Source organism: Sinocyclocheilus anshuiensis, unplaced genomic scaffold (assembly GCF_001515605.1).
Source record: "Sinocyclocheilus anshuiensis isolate Anshui unplaced genomic scaffold, SAMN03320099.WGS_v1.1 scaffold2041, whole genome shotgun sequence".
In the NCBI taxonomy this organism is placed as follows: Eukaryota; Metazoa; Chordata; class Actinopteri; order Cypriniformes; family Cyprinidae; genus Sinocyclocheilus; species Sinocyclocheilus anshuiensis.
The window spans coordinates 137870-158679 of record NW_015541069.1 but is presented as its reverse complement, the minus strand read 5'-3'; the positions used below and the strand labels follow the sequence as shown (position 1 = coordinate 158679).

The window sequence follows — 20810 nt, the reverse complement described above, 5'->3', positions numbered from 1 at the left end:
AACTAAGATTATTAAATGCTGTAGAAGTATTGTGCATTCTTAGTCCATGTTAACTAATGAAACCTTATTGTAAAGCACCAGATGTCAGCTTGTTAATATTGTTGTCAGTCACATGACAGCAATTCATGGGTAAGACTTAAGTGCACAGATGCAAGAGCTACACACAGCTGTGTCAATTGGTGTAGAAAACAATGTTAAGTTTAGCATTAACCTTTTTTTTTTTTTACTACATTGAAGGAGATCCCCACCCGCAAACAGCAGGAAACTTATGCCTTGGGCATTATTTCTCTCTTTCCTAGCCTGAGAGACCAGTTTTCAACAAAGGGCTATGTAAGAATCTTTTGTATTGATGTACTTTTAACACAATCTAGTTGGACATGAAGTTTTGTGCTCCTTTTTTGTGGCATGTAATAGTAGTTTATCTATTAAATGTAATGTAATGACTAACGTAATGTTCAGATCTTACAAAAAGTGTTCTCTTGTCTTTCTGACAGGAGCATTTCTACATTCCGAAAAAGGGAACAGCGTTCATCTCCTGGTGCCTTAAAACTTTGTCGAGGAAGAACCCAAAACGTGTTGGCTTGGAGATGACTGAAAGTGGAGGACCAAGTCGACGAAGAAGGATAGATGATGTGCAACAACTTGAAGGAGATGCATGCAGAGAGGTAACTTCTTTCCTTGTCCATACAGCTGATGAAGCTGAAGTTATGCAAAAGATGAAGGAAACTTTCAAGCATAGACAATAGGGCTGCACGATAAATCGCATGTGCAAAATATAATCGTGGTTTTGCGCAGCTTGTCAGTGAACAACGGCTCTGTGTAGTAAATGCTGCTCCATGTGAAAGCACACATGTGATGGAGATTTACCGCTGATTACAGAACCGGCTTTGACAAGATGCGCATTAAATATCGCATGCGATTTATCGTGCAGCCCTAATAGACAAGACCTGGTACATAATCCTGAAAGATCAGCTGACGTCCTTGATGTTTTTCCAAGATATTTGGATGTAAAAGGATTGGTAAATAAAACATTTATTCTCCTTTTCAAAGAATGTTTTAAGTGTGTTTTAGATATGCCTGCTTTTTGTTAAGTATCTTTAAAACATTCTTTGAAAAGGAGAATAAAGGTTTTAAGTGTGTTTTAGATATGCCTGCTTTTTGTTAAGTATCTTATAAGGTTACTCTTTGACATGATTGTTACTTGGACTCATTCGTTCATAGATTTATCACTCTCGCTCGTACATGCCAGTGATAGATTTTGAAAGAATTCAAGTAAATACTTTAATTATTATGTTTGACTAATTTGCACATTCATGATGTCTTAGTTTATCAAAACATGCACACACTATCCATTTTGGTGATAAAGGATGAAAAAGTAACCAAAGTAATATGCTTTGTCATTGGATAAATCAGGACTTTGCTCTGCTATTCAATGCTGAAACATCCAACAAGCTTCTCGAGAGGTGTGAGGCGGCATTCAAGCAAAAGATCATCAATGAAGCCCAGTCTCTTACTTCAACAGCAGAAGTTCGGTGTCTTCTCAATGCAGCAGGTGGACAAAGATCTGAAAATGGTTGGCATGATTTGTGAGGATGTCAATTTCATATTTTTTTTCTCTGGTTTCTTGTTATTGTGAGCACTAAATGTTTGTTTTTGTTTTATCCTAAATCGCGCACCACCCCCTAAACATCTACTCATTCAGATTGGGGCGGTGACATGTCATATGTCCTGCTGCTGTTGCATCTCCTGCCTTCTGCTCCAGGGAGGAAGAAGACTAAGATCAGTCCAGCAGAGGCTGGTGACAGACTTGTTCATTACCATAAGGTAAAACTAACAATACTGTTGCAAAGTCATTGTGAATGTTTAAGTGCAGTGGTTTTCAATCATAGTCCTTGGGATTCACCCCTCTGCACATTTTGTTTCTCTGACCTGACACACTTAAGGGATAGTTCACCCAAAAATGAAAATTGTCATTTACTCTTTTCATTATTTACTGTTCCAAACCTCTATACATTTCTTTGTACTGCTGAACACAAAGATATTTTGAAGAAAGTTTGTAAACTGGCTGCTTTGGGCAGCCATTGACTTCCATAGTAAGAAATACCAAATACCATCATCGTTAATGGCTGCCCAAAGCATGTCGGTTTACAAACTTTCTTCAAAATATCTTGGTGTTCAGCAACACTAATGGTGTTAACGGTGAACACTTACAGTGTTGTTTTTACTCTGTGCAAGTGTAAAAAAAAAACTATTTAAAGTGTTAGTTTAACTATTTAGTGTGGACCTATATAAACCCCGAAAAAGTGTTAATTTTCTCACTGTGAGTGTTAATTTAACACTTTCAAATTTGCTGTGTAAGCTTGCCAGGCAACTAGCAAAATACTGATATAGTTAAGGGTAAAATACACCAAAAAAAAGAAAATCACAAAGTTAATAATGAAGTAAGCATCTGCCAGCATTGTCTGATGAATAGTAAGACACTGCCCATGACTTTCTTCAGTGGTTACAGGAAGCAGCCATCCATAGAAAATGCCAATTATCAGAAAACACCAAATCCCAGCACACAGCTTCTTCACAAATATCTTCCTTTTTATCAACGAGGAGCGGTTGAAGTGAACCACGGACACATATCGATGAATGCTAATGAATGCTTCATCTTAGAAAAATGGCACTGTGCAGAAAAAAAGAGTGCGTTGTTGGTCAGATTTTAAATATTGCAAATAGATGAACTGAATAAACAGAAGCCCTGATCCACAACGTGAAAAATACAATTTCAAGTTGGGGGGTAAAAAATAATATGATAGATTATCATAAGTATGCGCCTAAATCCTAAGATTTTTTTCTTTTTTTCCCCTCTCTGTTTTTTTTCTTCCCCAAAAATCTTTTTTCTCTCTCACAAAAAAAAAAAAAAAATGGAAGAGAGAAGGTTTTTGAACAGAAAAAATCTGAAAGAGAAAGAGAGATAATCTTAGGACATAGGTTCAGGAAGGAACTAAGACACTGTAATGGTGTAGACAGACTCTCTAAATGTCTAAAAGCAAAAAATTATTTAAAAGGTTTTTGAACTCTATTTGAATATATATATATATATATATATACATCAATGTAACTTATTTCTGTGACATTTCCTATTATTATCAATGCTGAAAACAGGTGTGCTGCTTCATATTTTTGTGGAAACTGTGATGCATTTTTTATTATATATTGTATGATATATATGTATGAAGAGTTCAGATGCAAAAGCCTTTAAGTGCCTTCTGAAATTTTCATTTTTATCAGGCTCCATATGTTTAGGTCCAGTAATTTTACTTTAATGGCAATGTATAGGGCCTTTTCTATGCCATTAAAGTTAAATAAATGAACAAATATAGGAGCCTGATAAAAATGCTCATTTTAGATGAAAATTTCAGACGGCACTTCAGGCTTTTGCATCTGAACTCTTCATATATATATACACACACACACGTATAATTTTTGATCAGTTAACAGTAAATTAACAGTAAATTTGTGAGAAACCTTTTGTGCACTATTCAGTAATCCTGTTGCCGAATAGGCAATGCTGCACTTTTTCCTTTCCCCTTAAATGCTTATGTAAATGACCAAATATCATAACATACCTCTGAATAATGAATATTAAGCTACACAGAACACTTACCAGGTCATGCAACACTCCCCTCAAAATGCAATGAAATATGTAAATTGCATGACGAAGTGACTATAAGAAAGCACACGGCTTTACTTGAACATTTCAGTATAAGTGTACGTGATAAAAAGGAACCAAGACAGGATTTGCTTTTATTAGTCAGCAGTCATTAACCTAAACTCCACCCTTATCTACCACTATGTCAGTGAGGTGCTTTAAGAACATCAGCCTCATGATTCATGGATTTTAAGACGCTTTAAGTAAGGTATAACCATTTTTCCAGCTAAGTGGTCTGATGTTGCTTATAAATTTAATGTCAATGAATCAAAAATTATTCTATAACAATTAATAATCTTATCGGCTGCACTTCAGCGCAATCATTAACAAACAATTTATTCACTTCATAAAAGTAGGCAAAAGTATTTCATTTGCATTAAATTACATTAAATATAAGCCTATATATGAAATTCCACTGCAATAAAAAAAAAAGTTCTGTGAATTATCAGCACAAATTGCCAACACATACATGCTGTATATATGTCCACTGTTGTGGCTAGTGTCAAGACGGGACATCAAGCACACTAGAAGACTGTAGCAGATCGCAGAAACAATGAATGCTAGCAGTAATCCAGGAATGAGGACAGTGAAGTTTACAATGAAATAAAAGTCAAGATGTTGTCTTTGGTGAATGATTATCCACTGTGCTTGTGTCTAAAATCTCTGCTCCTTTAAACCAATACAAAAAGCCATACTCCAACACAAGAGCTTCTGGACAAAGTCCTTTCAATTCATGTAAGAGTCTTGGTTGTAGCGTACCACGGGCACATAGGTGAATGCTAATGAGGGGCCGAGACAGAATACTGCTGTAAATGTGAATGGTTATTAAAGCTATTTTAAGCCAATAGAGAGCTTTCCCAAAAAGCCAGTTAGCAGTGTAATAATATACTGCTATAAACGGTCCCATAGGACATATAATAATATCACTGACAGCTATGAAACTGAAGAACAGTGCTGGACGTTCATTCTGGTGTCCTGCATGTGAACACCCACAGGCTGAAGACATTAAGCAGGAGTCCCACCAGGAAAGTTAGCAAATTAGCACAGAAATGGGGAGGTGCTGTGTAAACCTACTGATGTCACCACTGGTTGTGTTAGAGATAGAGGAGAACTCTGCACTGTTCATCTGTTAAAAAAAATAAAAAATTAATAGCATTATTAACATTTTATTACAAATCATGGTTACATTGAAGAAATATATTGAATTAAAAGTGGGGATAAGATGCCTTGGATTTTTTCACCACAACTTTACAAATTAATGCATGGTTGCAAGTAAAACAAAAATCAAATGTATTGATTGAATTAAACCTTTTAAGTTGCATTTATTTATTTAAGCAACATTATTTTGATGACTTCTGTTGACATATTGATAATTACATTAACTTAATATTGTCTGTAATTTAAACCAACATTTCTGTTTACTGGTTTTTATTTTTTACTTAATTAACTTTTATTGATAACTTTGAAAATTAGGCAGTGTGTTGAATTATGTTGAAATTAGTTAGAACAACTTTCAAATTTTTTGAGTAATCAACACAAAAATTTGGGTTTATATTACCAATTATTAAGTTCCTCTAACTCAGCGTAGTTTGTTGACTGAAGTTTTTGTAGTTGTTGTTGAGCCAAAACTTTTGTTTTTAGATTTGCATTGTAACACGTAGGTGTGGAATAAGGAATGTAAACAATGATTAACACTTCAATATAGACTTTACTGAGAAGTTGAACACCACATTACACAAGACAATAACCAACAAAGGACAGAGCCGAATAGGGAGTATACAGAGGTGGACAGTAATGAAGTAGGCCTACATTTACTTGATTACTTTGAGTATCTGTACTTGAGTATTATTTTTTCTAGAAACGTATGACTTTAACTTCACTACATTTGAAAGACAAATATCGTACTTTTCACAAATTTTCAAACCCTGGTGACGGCCAGTCCATATTTTTCCTTGTTTTAGTGTGGTCGGTTATTCTGTAACACATAGTTGCGGAATAAAGAATGTAAACAATGATTAACACTTTACTGAGAACGCAGGACTTCAACAACACATTACACAAGACAATAGCCAACAAAGGACAGAACCGAATAGGGAGTATATACACACATAGTAAATGAGGGAACTAAACAGGAACAGCTGCACTAGGAATAACTACCTTGATAGCACGCATACATCACAGAGACGTCTATTTGACGTCCGCAAGACATTTTTTTAGCGTGTTTGCTCATCTGCAATATGACTATAGGACGTTTCCTATTAGATGTCAATTAGACATTTAGAAGATGACTTTAAGATGTTTATGTTTTAGAATGTATGTAAAACGGACATCTTAGAGACGTCTATCAGATGTTTGTACACAGAAGATGCTTTTCAGATGAAGCGATCTTTAACAGACATCTTGCAGACATATGTGTGCTATCTGGGTAGTTAATCAGTAACCACAGAAACTAATGAGAAATAACAGACATGACAGGAACATAACGGTGACAGTTATCTAGCGATCTGTTAATTTATTTTATGTTGGACATAAACATTTTTTGTGTCGCTTTGTTAATGGGTCAAAATTTCAACTAAAGTCTGCACACACTAATTTATTTAGGTTTGTATGGCAACAAATAATGTTATTGTTTTTAAGAAAATAATAGTTCGACCCTATATGACTCTCTCAGAATTGGGGCATAAGCCCCCAGTGCATGAAGTTGCTGATATTTTATCATTTTATTTTACAATCTTTATTATAGTTCTTTTTATTAATTCCATTTCAGACATATTCATTGTTCATCGAGTGGAATCATTCCATCTGAATTCATGGCCTTTTGCACCAAATAGAACTATAAATGTGTTTTATAAAGAGGACTCAAGTGTGAAAACACCTTAAGATACAGGTACAGAAAGAATATAGGAGATCCAGATCTTCATAATATTTAATTGACCGGATTTAAAGGTCATCTGAGGTAAACAGATGCTTTGAATATTAACATTTATGAATGGCTCCACAATAGATAACTGTTGCCAAACAAAATGAATATCTGTGTTTGTCACTTATTCACCAAACCTTCACATAGTAACATTTTGAAATAGGCTATAGCCTATATAAATAATACATTTGAAAAGAATACATAACCAAGTTTTTTTTTTTTTTTACCTTTGAGTCCATGTGAGAGAAGCCTGAATGATAGCTTGATGGAAACAATAATTCTCAAGACTTCTGTAAGGCATTATATATGGCCATTGAAGACTTCCTGTGAACATTTAAAACATATTTCCTTTTGATCTCAGGGACCAAGGTGTTTGATGCTATCTTTAATGTAGGTGGGATAAAGCTTGCAATGTAGGTGCACAAACTTGAACTGCAAAAGCGTAACTTGTTCAGAGCATGCTAAGGAGTTGCATTATTTTGTATTTGGCTACAGTAAAATTGAAAGATAAAAGATAACGTAGGCCTATAGTTAGATCATTTGAGAATGTGGCAGTTCAGAACTGAAAATAAGGATGCAAAATAAATGCATTAGGCCTATATGCTTTCTGCATAGCTCATCAAGTCAACAGTGATGATTAGTTTCTTATGTAACAGTTTCATAACTATTTAAAGATAATCAAATACACACTGTCTGATTTAGATTGTAAGTTCTTTGCACTTTTTTTAAATCAAGTATTTCTTTATAACTGCTAAGGATGTGACACTTGCTACATGCCACCCACAAATCAAGTGAAAAGTCATAAAAGTCCGGGGATGGCTTGAATGCCCACAAAAACATAGTAAACAGTTAGTTGCCAACTGTGGCAATTAACTGCCTGAGCCAGGATGAAGATAAAGCCAGCCAAGTCACGTAGTCTCTCGATCCAGAAAGGAGTCAGGAGGGACGACATCTCATTCTTAGTGGATGGCGAGGAAATCCCACGCCTGATAGATCAACCAGTGAGAAGTTTGGGAAGGCAGTAGATGTGCCCAAAAAGCACATAGCTGTCTCCATTACTTCACAGCTCTCTGATGGCCTGAAAAAGATCGACCGAAGCTTGCTACCCGGCAAACTGAAGGTCTGGTGTTATCAATTCACCTTGTACCATCACCTGATGTGGCCCCTCAGACTGTGGCATCACCTCATCAGCAGTCCATAAGATTGACTCAAAGGCTGCTAACAACTACATCCGGAAGCGACTGGGCCTTCCCCGATGTCTGTCAAACACAGCCCTGTTTGGAAGAAACAACCTGAGGCTCCCAGTGAAATCCATCAAGCTTGGGACACATTTTTGAATAGAGTATCGGGGAAAATGTTGACATTTAGGTCAGGTGTCAGAAGAGAAAATGTTGTCAGCATATGAAAATATTTTGCAGAAAGAGTCCATGGAACACGCCTTGAGCAGCTGTAACATTTGACGAATGAAATGAGGCAGCCTTGGTGCTGCGAGGCAAGTATGATGTTGTCCGAACTGACAGAACAGGGACGAGTAGACTGAACTACCAGGACATCTGAGACTTGCAAACTAGATGGTAACACAGGAACTACTTACAAAATTAACAAGCTTTTACATTTTCATACGTTTAAATGTCTGAGACCATATTGAAAATCTGTGATGTTCTTTTATTTTAAAATGCTTATAAATCTGAAGTTGAAGAATGTAATGCAAATAAACATTGTGACATAAAATAATTAGGAGCTTCTGTTAAAATATGTGACCTAAATGCTCTTCTAATGAAGAGTGATTGCTTGTGATGGGAAAAGGTATGTCACAACAACCGCTGCATAGACCGTAAAACAGGTTTTTTTAACTGAAGTAAAAAGAGGAAGAGTTCATCATCTCTGTGGGCTCTTGGTGTCTTCTCGGTTTCAAAAGTGGGCATATGTATTTTTGCAATTCCTATTTATTTTAACCAGTGCTTTTATGAGATAAACACTTTTAGCAGTGTGGGGAAGATTTTAAATATTGTTGCGGTTATTTTATTTCCCATAGGGAAACACCATACACCATAACAATTTCCACTAGGTGATGACTGGCAAAATCCGACTGAATGCTATATATGCCAATAGAGGAAAAAACCTAATAGTTAACTAATAAAAAATGATGTTATGTCTAAATATGCAAATCATTATCACATTTAAAATACTCTTATTTGCATAAAATAGAATCTAAACATTGGATGAAGCCAGTTTAAAATATTAATAAAAAAAAAAAAAAAAGTTTGTAAGCGCTAAGCATAACTCCACTGTAGAAATTTCCTATGACTTTTTCTATAATTTTTAAAAAACTGTACAAATATTCATGACACTTCCAGGCCAGGAAATCACTTTTTAATATTACATATTTCCTTTATCTTTCTATGTAAAAAATTGTATTACGTGACAAAGATTGTATCAGTTATTGAGTATGTATTTTGCATATTGTTACATTTTTTAAAATCATTATTTTTATTAATGATAATAATAATACTTTGTACTTTACTACTAATAATAATACTTTGTACTTATCCATTTAGTTGCAGGTGCCAGACAGCAGTTTGCTTGCAGAAAGAGAGGCCGCCAATCTTCTGAATGGCAGTGTTTTGCGATTGAGTGTGTTGTGTCTTGTAGCCATGTCTAGTTTGGACACAGTATTGGGCAAAAAAAAATCTAATCAGTTAAGTTTAATGCATCTAAACACTCCAAAATCGAAGACTGTAAACTTTCTAACCCATTATTTTATTTACACTAGAGCTTGTCACTGACACAATTCAAAGCAAAACACATTCAACCATGAAATGCTGTACATAAGACACTATATTTGAAGTCATTCAACAATGAAACAAGTCTACATTTTCTTAGAAGAAGCATATAAATGGAAAAAGAGCCGAGCCAACAAAATTCCAAAATGGAAAAGGCTTTTAGAATGACCTTTAAAAAAGAAAAAAAAAGAAAGAAGAAGAAACACATCAACTCATATAACCAGCACTGTTCCATTTTACACACGTTCAGGTCAGTCTTTATGGCATCAGACTTGTTGTCTATGCCCATGTGAACATGATTGCTGTTGCTGCTCTCTAGAGGCTGTGGCGCCCAGTCTCCCTCAAAGAGGGGTTGTGGGGGTGGAGGGCACAGTGACAGGGTGAAGGCCGAGATCCAGAGAAGGGGCTTCCTCTGGTTCCGGGGGACTTTTCTTAGAAGCTTCGAGCTTCTCCTTCAGCAGGGTGTAAAGATCCTTCACTGACTCACTGCTCTGTAATAACATCAATCACAATTTGGTTACTTTATGTAATGTCAGTATAAGAGAAACAGTACAGAGAGGAACAGAGACTATTTTCCTACTACTTGTTTCACTTCTGTTTCAGTTTTTTTATAACCATTTCTTACTATGTGTAAGTAAGTTGTTGTTTTTTAGCATGTGTGTTTGGCAGTGTAATTTTTAGGATTACTGATAAACTAATGTAGTTTGATTTGTATTAGTTATCTATTTTAGTTTTAGTTACAGTTGTAGTAATGTTGTCATTTTATTAGTTTTTTATTATGTCTATATAGGTTTTTTATTAAGTTTTAGTTTGATTTAATTTGAGTTATTTCAGTACTTCAACATACAAAATGGAAATGAAATAATATATATACAGTATATTGAATGTATTTATATATATGTACATGTATATGTATGTGTGTGTGGCTGTACATACACATATGTAGCTGTTTTTTGGTGTTTGGCTTAGTGTTATGTTAGAATCATTATTATACTCATACCTTTTGTTCTTTTAATATTTTGAATTGTTTTTAGCTTCATTTTTTTGTTTTCATTTAAATGTTTAGTTTTGAAATGTTGTTGTATGCATTTGTCATTTTTATTGAATTTCTTTTATTTTCTTAAATGTGTATATATATAATATTTATAGTTTTAGCTTTTAGTTTTAATTACTTTTTCTTATTTGTAAGTCGCTTTGGATAAAAGCGTCTGCTAAATGACTAAAAGTAAAGTAAAGTAAAGAATACTTTTATCATCTTTGAACAGAAGTGGATGAGGTGTCATCTAGCGACCTTTCAAGTCAACATTAAAACAAAACTTTAATTCAAAACTTTTGAATGAGTCATCACTGCAGGTTGTTTGAAAGGAAAAAATAATGTTTTTGGTAATCTTTAATCAAAGTGAAGTGACTTAAACAGTCACTACTGTGATAATGAATGATGGTTAATGAATGGTATATGCTTCTGCTGAAAAACTATCAACCTCCATTATTTCAACTTATTTTTTTGTGCTCAGCTGCAGAATTCCTGGTGAAAAACGACATTACCCATGATTCTGCTAAGAAATCTCTACCAATCAGAGAATTGTGACAAAAAAAAATTGCGCCAAATGAACCAGCCACTGCAAATGATGTCAGTTTCCCTATGCTCTCAAAACGATTAAAATATCTTTATAGAAATATAAATATAATTACATCTAAATATATTTGTATGAATGATATGCATACCTTGCAATAAACTTAAAATATATATATTTTTTCTATAATTTTCTATATATAATCAAAGTTTGTAATGTTTTTAGTCTGCTCATATCTGGTTGGTTTGGTCCATGTCTTATAATTTTTTTTTTATAAAAGTCTGTATAGTATTTTTTATATAATCCCTATGGTAAAAATTAATGGGAAAAATATTTCCCAGAACTAAGGCCACTGAAAAAGTGGACAGACATTGTTGCATTAACATTAGTAGCTACAGCTATTTAGGCGTTGTTTTAGCAAATTCACGTTCAGTCTGTTTCCTTAAATACCTGTTTTGGTGGTTCAAGCGTCTTCATTAACGTCTCCATGTAGGATGCCAGTACCTTCTGATGGAGATGATTCAATAAGCGAAGACAGTGTCTGTGAACATTCTCCTTACTGCAAAAAATGAGAGCAAAAAACATAGAACTGTGGTGAACTGAGCCACTCTATTAACCTTGATTTTTATCCTACTAATTAATATTTTTCTCTCCAGCACTGAAGAATTTGCACTATTTGATGCAATTAAAAAAATATAATACAGACCTAGAGAAAGATGTGAGGAGGAAGTTATCAAAGACAGCAGTACAGAACTCCTCTGATCCAAATTCGTCAGAGAGCAGAGTCAGATGGCCAGTGAGAAGATGAAGAAAGATGTCTCCGAATGCCATGTCATTATAGGTATCAACTGCACAAACACACACACAAAGTGATCAGTCTCTGTGAGGCTTTGACTTGTGGCTCCATTAATCCAAATTATCTGACAGGAGTCTCACCCAGTGCAGGCAGAAGCCGCTGTAAAGCATTTTTATTCCTCTGCTTAGCGATATGAAGCACATAATAAAGACCGATCTCACACGCCACCCTATTTTCCTGTGCATACCTAGACAAAACAGAAACACCATACATTTTAGAAAAGTGAGTGTTTGCTAAATATATTGAGCTGAGGAGCATACCTAATGCAGATACCTAGAAAAGGTTTCAGGCAGGGTGGTGGGGTACGTGAGAGAGCTTTTCTCCTCACTCGGCAGTTTCTGCTCCACAGTGAACGTGTAGTCATCCACCACTATTGACATCATGGCAGGCAGAAAGCGTGTTACCACCTCCAAATCCTGATGGTGAACAAGACCAGCCTTGAGCAATTGTTCAAACCCATTTCAAATGTTACGAGATTATGGTGTATTGAAGAATGCTAAGAGTCAATCTGACCATTCGGGGCTCTTTAAAAACCTGGCTGTCAATCATATCCCAGGCACCCTGGCCAAGAGAAAGCATCCGCAGCAGGAGGAGAAGGTCAGGGCTGTCCTGTACATGAACACAGCGATTTCATAGCATGAATAGAACAGCAGTGTTATACTATTATAGTATGTATTGATATTTAGTAATGTTGTTATATGCTTTATTATTTTTGTATATTTCTATTTAGATAATTTACTTTTATTTCAGTTTTGTATAACATCTTTATTGAATTTATACAGTTTACAATTTGAACTCTCAAATTAAACAAACCCCAGGCAATGTAGAAAATAAGTGAATTAAAGGGGTCATATGATGCGATTTCAATTTTTCCTTTCTCTTTGAAAGTTGCAAAGACTAAAGTCTCAAATCCAAAGAGATATTCTTTATAAAAGTTAAGAGTCAACCACGCCTACCTAAAACGGCGTGTTAGAACGAGCCACTTTTTCTGGCAGTGGGAAGATTTGCATAACGCCACCCAAATGTTCACGCAAAGAAAGAAGGCGTAACTTCTATTCTCGCTGTAGTATTGTTATTGCCGCCGCCACCATGTCGTGAAAGCGCTGTGTTTCGTTGTGAAAGCGAAACTACTTTGTTTGGCCTTCCAAAAGAGGACATGACTAGAAATCAGTGGTTAAGTTGTATTTACAACACTGTTCCAGAACAGTTCAACCCAAATATTCAGATGTGTCCAGTGCATTTTATGGAGGACTGTTTCCTGATCCTGGGAGAGTAGACTACAATGTCGGCTGTTCTGACTCACAGACTGCAAGTACGTTTTTTATATTTAAAGAATTTGCCACTGATGATTCAATCACGAGTTTTTTTTGTTTGTCATTTCTCCGATCACAAATGCAGATATGGTTTTATGTTTACACGGCACGATGCAACGCAACGTATAAAAAGACAGTATAAGTCATTATAATCAGTAATTATGTCCCCACTGGATAAACACATTTTATTACACCAAATACACCAAATAATGTTCTTTTTAGCAGCATCATATGACCCCTTTAATGAATTTATTGTAATATGTTATAAAAGATAAGAATAAAAAAATAAAATAAAAAAATAACACTTAAAATATAAAATTATTTCAGTTTTAGCAATTTTAGCACTTAACTTATTTTGGTTAGCTGCCAATAAAACATTACTAATTTTAACTAAGTTTAAGGTTTTCATCTAATATGTGACCATGGACCACAAAACCAGTCATAAGGGTCAATTCGCCTTTAAAGTCATCCAAATTAAGTTCTTAGCAATGCATATTACTAATCAAAAATTCAGTTTTGATCATTTACGGTAGAACATTTACAAAATATCTTCATGGAACATGATCTTTACTTAATATCCTAATGATTTTTAGCATAAAAGAAAAATCGATAATTTTGACCCATACAATGTTTTTTTGGCTATTGCTACAAATATACCCAATTGACTTAAGACTGGTTTTGTGGTCCAGGGTCACATATTTATGTTACTTAATTTCAGCTTTATTTCAATGATCAAAAACTACTTTTAATAGTTTTAGTTAACAACAACAACACAAAAGATGTCTACTATAATCTAAAAGCAACTATTAGCTGGAGTTCTTACTCTGGGCAGGGCGTCCTGGCTCAATAGCTCTTGAAGGTTCCTCACGGTACTCAACACTAGTGTGTTACAGGCAAATGGGTCACATAGGATCATAGACAGGTCACTGTGAAAAACAGAGACAGAGAGTGTTACATTTTTAAATTTTATGGGTTTATTGTATGCTATGATGCCTCGTGTCTGTACGGATATGTGAATCTTGTACCCTAAGACTTGCTCCTGCCCTTTCTTCACCCCATCCAGGAAGCCTTGTAACTCTCGAGCCCGTTTAGCATCCACAAACTTTTCCCTGATGCAGGCATCCAAACACCAAGAAAACTGCAAAAGGATGAGAGCAAAGATACATGTTTTGCATCTTTTTGAATCTGTTTGAAAGTGGTCGCCCTAATGGTACATGATCACACACTGCAATAGTTTCAAACAGCTTTTAATTGTTTTAATTTCTAAACGATCAAAAAATGGCTTCAAAGTCTGACTTCCAGAAAGTGTTCAGTTCCTGTACCTTTTTGTAACAGTTATTTAGGTCATTTTGTACAAACATGATAAATGGAAGGCCCCTTCAAATGGTGCTCAATAATCATGAAGCTGCAGTTGAAAAGGTGTGTTGGCTAGAACAGACAGGAAACTGGTTCCACACCTTGTGACAGGGGTCGACTGAACAGATTTCACTGATGTCGAGGTCATGAAGGGACATGAGCAGCTCGGCTCGCAGGGTGCAGTAGTGTACGTTCCGTGTGCGCAGGAATAGCGTCCGCAGGAACTGTAGTACCATATCATAGAGCTTCACATTCTTTCCAATCATTTGAGTCAGCTTCAACACCACCTGACAGAAAGAAAAAAAAAATCGCAGTTGTTTGTTGTTCCACTGCAACATAATCACCAAAATCCAAGTTTGTCAAAAGAAAAAAAATTGCAGATTAAAATAATTTCAGTATTTTATGAAAAAAAAAAAAAAAAAGAATAAATAAATAGGAATAACATTAAAGCAACCTTACAATACCATTGACACAACATTACATTTACATTACATAAAAACTAACATTAGAACGTTATAATTAGAGGAACATATGATTAACGTTAACATTGATACAACATTACACGAACATTAACTTATGCTATTCACATTCAAAATTCATCTTAAAATGTCTTCATGTTTTAGGTATGCATGTATTGTTAGAAAATGTGAAGATTTTTTTGGAATGGTTTAAAGGGGTCCTATTATGCTCTTTTACAAAGTCTTGATTTTGTTTTGGGGGTGTACTAGAACAGGCTCTCATACTAGGTTGCTCGAAAAACACATTATTTTTCACATATTTTACATTAGTACAATACCTCTTTCCCCAGTCTGGCATGAATGGCTCGAAAGTCCAAACGAGTCGTTTGTTGTAGTTTTTGAAAATTGATTTCTGTTAAATAAAATATCTCTTTTTGAAGTGGACTTTGAGCTTTGTAACTTTGCAGATCTTTTTTATGCTCAAACAGCAACATTACAGACTAACTAAAGTTGAAAAAGCATAATAGGACCCCTTTAATAATGGTTTTAATGTTTTAGAATTTCATAAAAAGAAACATTACATTAATAATGACAGTTCTCAAATTGAATGATAAAATTAATGCTCTAAACGGTCAAATTTAGATTGGCCCATTATGCTTTAGTATAAACATACTATAATATAGACACCGTATCTAATTGGGCAGCTTACACTTATAACTAAACACCTCAATGTATTAATACACTGACTAATTCTAAGAAAAAAAAAACACCTGGCACTTACTTCACCCTGTCGCCGTGTTTTGGGTGAAGGACTGAAAAAGTTGTGAAGGACGGAGAGGTCACTGCTGAAAAGAGCCGCTTCCTTCTCCACAATATACTGTTTCAATAGAGGAGACACCTCGTCCCCGAAAAGAGCCTGATTGTCTTGCCAAATCTGCCGTTTCACCTCCACTGCGCAGACTTTGTACAGCTCTTTATCAGCCATCACCTGCTTCAGCTTCTTCTCAGGTACCTGCATGAGAGTCCAAACAGACTGTCACTGTTATACTAAATGCACTGTTATAATAACTATAATTATAAACTTCACAAAAAATAACAAAATAGATTGCACACCTAAGGCTGAAATGATCTGCAAAATAAGGTTTGAAATATATCGGACACCTAAGCACCATAGTAATAGGTCATTGCAGAGAACACATTCAAACCTTCGGCAGATGTTTCAGCACTTGCATGATAATGGGCTGTATGGATGGCATCTTCACCAATGGGAAGCTTTTCTCAAGAAGTTCTTCCAGCTTTATGTATCTGTGTGAATTTAAGGGATGTATTAGTATGATTTAAAAAATGGTTCGAAATCAAACCTTCCATTCACCTGTCCTCATCCTTGCCCTCTGCAATGGTGGCAACACGTTCCATCAGCTTTTCTCGAAGTTCATCAAAGACTGACTGATGAAACTCCAGCCGTGGAGTCCCGTGAAGGTCCAGGAAAGGCAATGCGGACTGTAGGGTTGGCAACAATATGCCATTTTCCATCTGTGAATGACAATACAGTTATAATAAAAACACAGCAAGATAAAGCACAACATGATTTTTATTATACACAAAACAAACTAGCATCTTTTTTTTATATAGATCAGCAATTGTTACTAGTACTTATTTTTTATTACTAAGGAACCAAATAGTAACTAGTATCTGTTTCAATTTTACTAGTAACTATTCATTAAATGCTACTACTTATTAATAGTAGATTAGTAGATAATTAGTAGATTAGTAGTTACAGTATCTACCTATTCAATTCTGATATATTACAATACTAATACTTATTATTTTGATGCTAGTTACTATCCCAAAAGCAACAAATACGTTTTTCATTGTTACCAGTCTCAAACTCAATGTACACTTCACTATACTTAAAAAAAAAAAAGAGTACTATTTATGGAAATAATATACTTTAAAAGAATATACCTGGATATGTTTTCAGACACTTAATTGCAATGAAACTGCAATTAGTTGAACTGAAGACTGATTTTTTTACCAAATGAAGTAGCACTTAGGTATATATATTTTTTTAATGAAATTTCCTAATAACGGTCTGTGAAATACAGTTCAAGTGCACTGTCAAATGTACCGAATAGCATTCATGGTAAACTCAAAAATACTTTCATTTCTGTGGAAACTATGCACTTGTCATGTATTTAAATAAATTAATGATGAAGTTGCAATTTAGCACATTTAAAATATATTAAGTTAATATTATTCATATTATTAATTTAATATAAAAATGTAAGTTAATTAATATTATTAACTTTAAATATACGACCAAATAACACACTGCAGTTAATTATGTGCAGACAATGTTACATGTTAGACAACACATCAAATTAAGTGTACTTCTTTAAAGCATGACAAGATTATTACAAAATATTTAAAACATACTTTAAAGTAAAACTTTTAATTTGACATTATTACAAAACAATTTTTAAAAAGTGTAGGCCTACTTAAGTGTGTTAAGAAATTGAGTTAGTAACGTGTACAGTAAGTACAATTAAATGGCCTTTTATTTCATTAATATTATATTATCTGCAAGTACAGTTTTTTTTTAATATACGTTTAAGATTTGAACTGCACATCTAATAAGCACTCTTCTTTTTCACAAGGGTATTCACTGGGCATTAGTACTTATTCCTTAGTAATCATTAAAGCTACAATTAGACACTAGAAAAGAGAATATTGGATTACTTACTAGTAATTAAAATCAGTACTAGTAACATAATAGATATTAGTTAGTTAGCTCAAATTGATAACCGTTTAATCGTCTGGTCATAGGCTGTCATATGACAAGTCACACTGCAAGCGAGGCAAGAAACTAGATCCCTCCCATTATAATCAATGAAGATGACTGCTGCATGCGAGCGAAATTCTTAATGCCTAATGCAAGACATTTGAAGACTGTGACTGCTTTAATTTAGAGAAAGAGACACATATCCAAGTGTATTAAGCGCTAACCTGAAACTGGTCGATGGCTTTCAGGGGTTCCGTACAGTTAGTCAGCGTTTCTTTAAGATCTTCTCCATTGGATATTCCCAGCTCCGGTAACCCTGCAAACATTTTGAGTCGCTCTCTCTCTTTTAACTGCACTATCAAAACGAAATCAAATGCATTGACAGCAGAAATCCAACAGATGTTGGCTAGATTTGCATTGGTCGCACACTTCCTAACTGTGCAACCTCGTCGACTTCCATTTCCGGATCACTACCAGAGCTACCGTCATTTCCTGCCATCAGTGCTCCAGTCACAGTCCAGTGTTCTCCTCAACAGACTCTTGTTTCTGATCCATCGTAATAAGTTCCGCCTCAGGAATGTTCCTAGCCTGTCATGCGCTAGACTAGTGCCCACAATTCTCTAGCATTGCGCTGTAGGCTGCATGTGTCTACTAGAATGCCCTCATCATTGAAAACCAGTATTAAAAGATTCTAGAGTTTCCAAAACGTTGAACATCTGTGATTTAAATGTTTCGCTTGTAAAAATCATTTAAATGAAAAATTCAACATGACCTTTGCGATAATACACTTTATTTATAACAATTCCAGTCGAGTTTAATAAAATTCTGACTCTTGGACAAAATAAAATAAAATTTGAAATTTAAAATAAAATTTAATTCATAATAAACAATTAACAAGGATTGTGTTCAGGATTGAGGATCAGAAACTAAGAGGTTTATGCAACAGTGGATGGCTAAAAAAAAAGAAATATTTCCTGGTTATAAATTTCCACGCTCCCCAAAGTCATTAAGAAGTGGACGAAGTGCAAGGCAATTTAAAGACCAGGGGCCAGTTGCATAAACATAGCCACTGTGTTAAGACTGTGTCTTAAGCAGGGTGCGAACTACGGGGGAGCTAGGGGGAGCTCGGCTCCCCTTAATAATATGGGCTCCCCTGAAAACGTGATTTGTGAAATTTTGGGGGGTCTCAAAAAATATTGACAATGTGTTATTTTGACGTGCAATTTCAGTTTTGTGTAATGTGATCATCGTGGATTATTATGTGTAAAATTGCAAAAATAACATTCATTCAAGCATGATGGCGATTTAAACCTAATTACCTTCAATAAAGATAACTATACATGCCACTCATGTTTAGTACATGTTAACTCAAAGATTCGTAGAAAAAATATAAACGTTGGACTCTGTGGTCGATTCTGTGTTAAGGTAAGGCATGTTATTCGCAATTATGTGTTGTGACTGGGTTGTTGTGTGACTCTCGATGTCTTGGGTCTAACTGCACGGAGGAATTATGGTATTGTTCTGTAGCCTGACGACGAGTAAATTTAACCGTTGTTCATGTGAACTCAAAGACAGCCTGATGCTTTGTTTATAGACTATTTGTGGGTGGCTGTTTGTTGTTTCACCTATCAATTCGTGTCGATAAAGTATAATAGGGTAAATCCTGTATAGTGATTTATCCTATATAGTTCTTGCATAAAGCAAGTAGTGCAAACAAAGATACGTAACAGCTAAATTACAAGTGTAAGTCATTGTAAGCCCTCTTTTGAGGCACGCGCAAGCGCACGAACACCCCCCCCCCTTATATAAAAACCAAACAAACAAGTGGGCTCCCCCAAAGACCCCGGTATAGTTCGAACACTGGTCTTAGGAACTATTTTGACCAACTATAGCAGTTAGCCAAGGGGTAACTAGTCTTACTTTTCAATTCAAATTAGACCAGTCTACCTAACTGATTTTAAAAGTTATGACAATTAGAAAAAAAAAAATGACATGACTAACTTTTTAAGACCAGTCTAAGCAGCTTATGCAACTGGATATGATTTCTGAAATGTTAGTGTGCTGGTTCTGTTTTTCTGACCAGTCTTTACAAAAGCACACTATTAGGTAAATGTGGGTTAGTTCGCCTAAAAATGAAAATTAGCCCATAAATTACTCACCCTCAAGTCATTGGTGTATATGACTTTCTTCTTTCAGACGTATCCAGTCGGAGTTATATTAAAAGTTGTCTTTGATCTTTCAAGCTGTTTAATGGCACTCAGCGGGTGTTGCATGCATCAGTCCAAAAGAAGTTAAAGGTGCAGTAGGAGATCTTGGAAAATGCTAACATTAGCCTGATAGCACTGAAAGCGAACGTCCCACCCTCCCTGCAATCGCTGTCCAAAGCCACGCCCCCTGAACGCATATATGCTCACAGACCAGAATACCAGAGACAACATTACTACAAGGCTACATCAGCGGTTCCCAATTCCAGCCCATGTTCCGAAGTGAAATAAACTTCAACAGATTTCCCCCGCTCAGGGAGTAGGGAGCAATGAACATTCATATCGATCGGAACACAGTTCATGCACGTAGCTCACTTCTAATGAGCTGGTTATCTGAATCGGTGTGTTAACTAAGCGAGACATGCAAAATGTGCAGAGCAGAGGCGAGGACTGTAATTGGGAACCGCGCTGGGCTACATCATGTGTCATTCACCGGTGAGAAAACTTTATAGTTACAGTTAGTAAAAGTACTACAATACCAGGAAGGAACATAGGGTTGTTGACGTTTGTCTGCCATTCTCGCTCTGTCTGCACAGCGTGCGTGAACGTGCTGATGACGTATCCTGTCTGCGCGAACTGGGTGCGCTGAGGTATGCTAAGACATAAGTTGACAGGCAGGTAGGAATGCCAATTAAAACGCTCGGACCGAGCGTTTTGATTGGACGAACATTTCTTGGTCCTACACCTTCCACAGAACATATAAATTCAGATAAATACATTTAGACCACTTAACTTAATGATTGCTATCGGGATGTGAAGAGACTTTCAACCAGCATAACAAAAAATGTTTCTGAAGACAATCAC

General features: G+C 35.4%; 1 protein-coding gene and 1 pseudogene across 1 annotated transcript; both read right to left on the bottom strand.

Annotated features, from left to right (window-relative positions):
• Positions 1 to 2371: 2371 nt before the first annotated feature.
• On the bottom strand, positions 2372 to 7572 carry LOC107690685 (N-arachidonyl glycine receptor-like; annotated as a pseudogene).
• Positions 7573 to 9361: 1789 nt separating this feature from the next.
• Positions 9362 to 18191, bottom strand: LOC107690668 (negative elongation factor B-like). The gene is made up of 13 exons (XM_016489054.1): positions 17967 to 18191; positions 16333 to 16493; positions 16166 to 16265; positions 15742 to 15972; positions 14604 to 14789; positions 14172 to 14284; positions 13970 to 14072; positions 12347 to 12442; positions 12107 to 12249; positions 11914 to 12020; positions 11684 to 11825; positions 11428 to 11536; positions 9362 to 9894 (listed from the first exon to the last, which is right to left on the bottom strand). Exons 1-13 carry the CDS (start codon positions 18066 to 18068, stop codon positions 9745 to 9747), a joined length of 1743 nt encoding a protein of 580 aa, XP_016344540.1. The 5' UTR covers positions 18069 to 18191; the 3' UTR covers positions 9362 to 9744.
• Between the last annotated feature and the right edge of the window lie 2619 nt (positions 18192 to 20810).